The sequence below is a fragment of the Lycium barbarum genome, chromosome 6 (genome assembly GCF_019175385.1).
Source record: "Lycium barbarum isolate Lr01 chromosome 6, ASM1917538v2, whole genome shotgun sequence".
NCBI classification, from domain to species: Eukaryota; Viridiplantae; Streptophyta; class Magnoliopsida; order Solanales; family Solanaceae; genus Lycium; species Lycium barbarum.
Genome location: NC_083342.1, coordinates 98,939,411 through 98,941,828, shown reverse-complemented (window position 1 = coordinate 98,941,828; position 2,418 = coordinate 98,939,411). Strand labels below are relative to the sequence as shown.

The following is a 2,418-nucleotide window of genomic DNA, read 5'->3' as shown; positions in this document are numbered from 1 at the left end:
ACTAGACGAAAAAACACTATTATAAATTACAATTCTTCTTTATTACTCGTGCTGTCTCAAGTTATATGATATTTTTATTTTTTGAGAGTTAATTTAATCAAATTTTAAAACTAAATTGGATTAGATTAATTTATTATTTTAAAATCAAAATTTATATATTTAAATACAACATAAAAAGTATAATAAATTACAATTTTCTCGTATCAATTTGATAAAAAATACATCTATAAATATTATTCATTTACTCTCGAAACAAGTATTTTAGGACCGCTAGAGAAAGCTAGGACCTTTCCAACCATTCTATAAATAGCACATGAGCAATTTCCAGTTTGGACCAGAAACATTCTGCAATGGCTGCTCTTCTTTCTTTAACCCAATATTACTTGCTCCTTTTACTCAGCACTTCCTTATTCTTCTCTCCTTCATCTGCTCAAACTAAATGCAACATTAAATCTGTATACCAACTAGGCGACTCCCTTGCCGACAATGGCAATGTCATCCGGACACCTGGCGCCTCCATCATCTTCAAAGCCGATCGCTCTCCTTACGGAGAGACGTTCTTCAAAAAACCTACTGGCCGTTTCTCGAACGGCCGTGTCATTACTGACTTTATTTCCCAGTCATTCAAACTTCCTTTACTCAATGCTTACTTAGACAAAGGTGCAACGTTCACCCAAGGGGTGAACTTTGCCGTAGCTGGTGCTACAGCACTTGACAATTCCTTTTGGGCAGCACGAAACATTAGGCTGCCCAACTGGAACACGCCTTTGCCGAACCAACTAAGTTCGTTCAAAACACATCTTCAGTCTACAAGAGGGAATCTCAAAGACTCTCTTGTAATAATGGGAGAATGGGGTGGAAATGATTACTACAATGGTTTCTTTCAGAATAAACAGATCCCAGAAGTTAGGACCTATGTTCCTTTTGTAATTGCAGGGATTATGAGAGGCATCAAAGATGTGATTTCGCAAGGAGCAACACGCGTGTTGGTTCCAGGTAATTAGAGGCGAATCAAAGATTTAAACCTTATAAACTCAATCTTTTAAGATTCTTAATATTGAACTCAAAATTAATATTGTCATTTTAATAAATTTTTACATTTAAATTTATGTTTTCACATCGAATTATTGGTTCAATTGAACTACTACCTAATATGTTGCATTTGGCACCCCTGCAGGTATTTATCCTCTAGGATGCCTCCCACTGTACCTCACATCATTCCCTGATAACAATGCAAGTGCTTATGACAATTTGGGCTGCTTGAGAAACTACAACGACTTCGCGTCGTATCACAATCGATACGTAAACAGGGCTATCGCGAATCTACAACGCTCATTCCCAAATGTCAGCATTGTTTACGGGGATTTCTATGACGCGATTTTGACACTGATACGTAGCCCTTCTTCGTATGGTTTTAACCAGAATACGTTGTTAAGTGCATGTTGTGGAACTAGAGGACGATATAATTTTAACTTTGGGACAGTATGTGGAGCTGCTGGAATTAAGGCTTGTTCGAATCCAGCACAATATGTTCATTGGGATGGAATTCATTTGACAGATGAAGCTCACCATCGTATTACTGATATTCTTGTTAAAGACATGCTGTCCAAATTCAATTGTGTTGTTTAATTAGGTTGAAAATTATATATCAAGAAAGGATATAGTTGGATGTTTTTAAATATATAGGATGAGAAGTATCCTATCTTCTTCACTATGACGTGGAGAGTCTTAAGCTAAATAAGAGGATGGTTTGGTTGGCATTTGGTCTATATTTGGATGTAATTTGATGAGAAAAAAGAAGAAAAAAAAAACAGAGTGTTTGAAGTTGAAGATTTAATAAAGGTTGTAATTGTGTTTGAGCATGGATTTCATTTGGGAAATAATTGATATTTGGTGAATGAAAACCATTTATTTCACTTAAGATACTCTTTAAATTTATTTTTCAAACTTCAAATGTAATATTTTAAGTTGACATTGAAATAACGGATCAAAACAAACGGTTATTAGTAAAATGAATTGAAATGTTATACATTCCAAAAATTATCTAATGGATGGAAATTTTCTGTTTTTCGGTAGCATTAATATTATTTTTGTATTCTTAGATTTTTATTACCACCTGTTGTTCTTTTAGTCTTAGTTATTTTGTTGTTGTTTTTGCGTGATTCTGCCTGCCTTTTGTGGGATTACGCGGAATTTGTTATTGTTGTTGCTGTCGGAAACTTTCAGTTTGTTGAGTGTTGCTAGAGGATTTGATTATGTGCTGCCTTTTGGGATGTCTGACGATTTCAAACGTCTAGAACTCGCCATTTCTTGCTAAGCTAATGAAGAAAAATAATTGTTCCAAGTTCAATTGAGCCAAATGAGCTACATTTAATTTCATTTCATACAGCTAGCTATCTTTAATGCCCACACAAAACA

At 34.7% G+C, this 2,418-nt stretch overlaps 1 protein-coding gene across 1 annotated transcript; it reads left to right on the top strand.

Moving 5' to 3' along the window:
- The first annotated feature begins 289 nt into the window (after positions 1-289).
- LOC132644988 (acetylajmalan esterase-like) lies at positions 290-1,921 on the top strand. The gene is made up of 2 exons (XM_060361690.1): positions 290-996; positions 1,178-1,921. The coding sequence occupies exons 1-2, from the start codon at positions 351-353 to the stop codon at positions 1,627-1,629; spliced, it is 1,098 nt and encodes a 365-aa protein (XP_060217673.1). The 5' UTR covers positions 290-350; the 3' UTR covers positions 1,630-1,921.
- Positions 1,922-2,418: the final 497 nt, after the last annotated feature.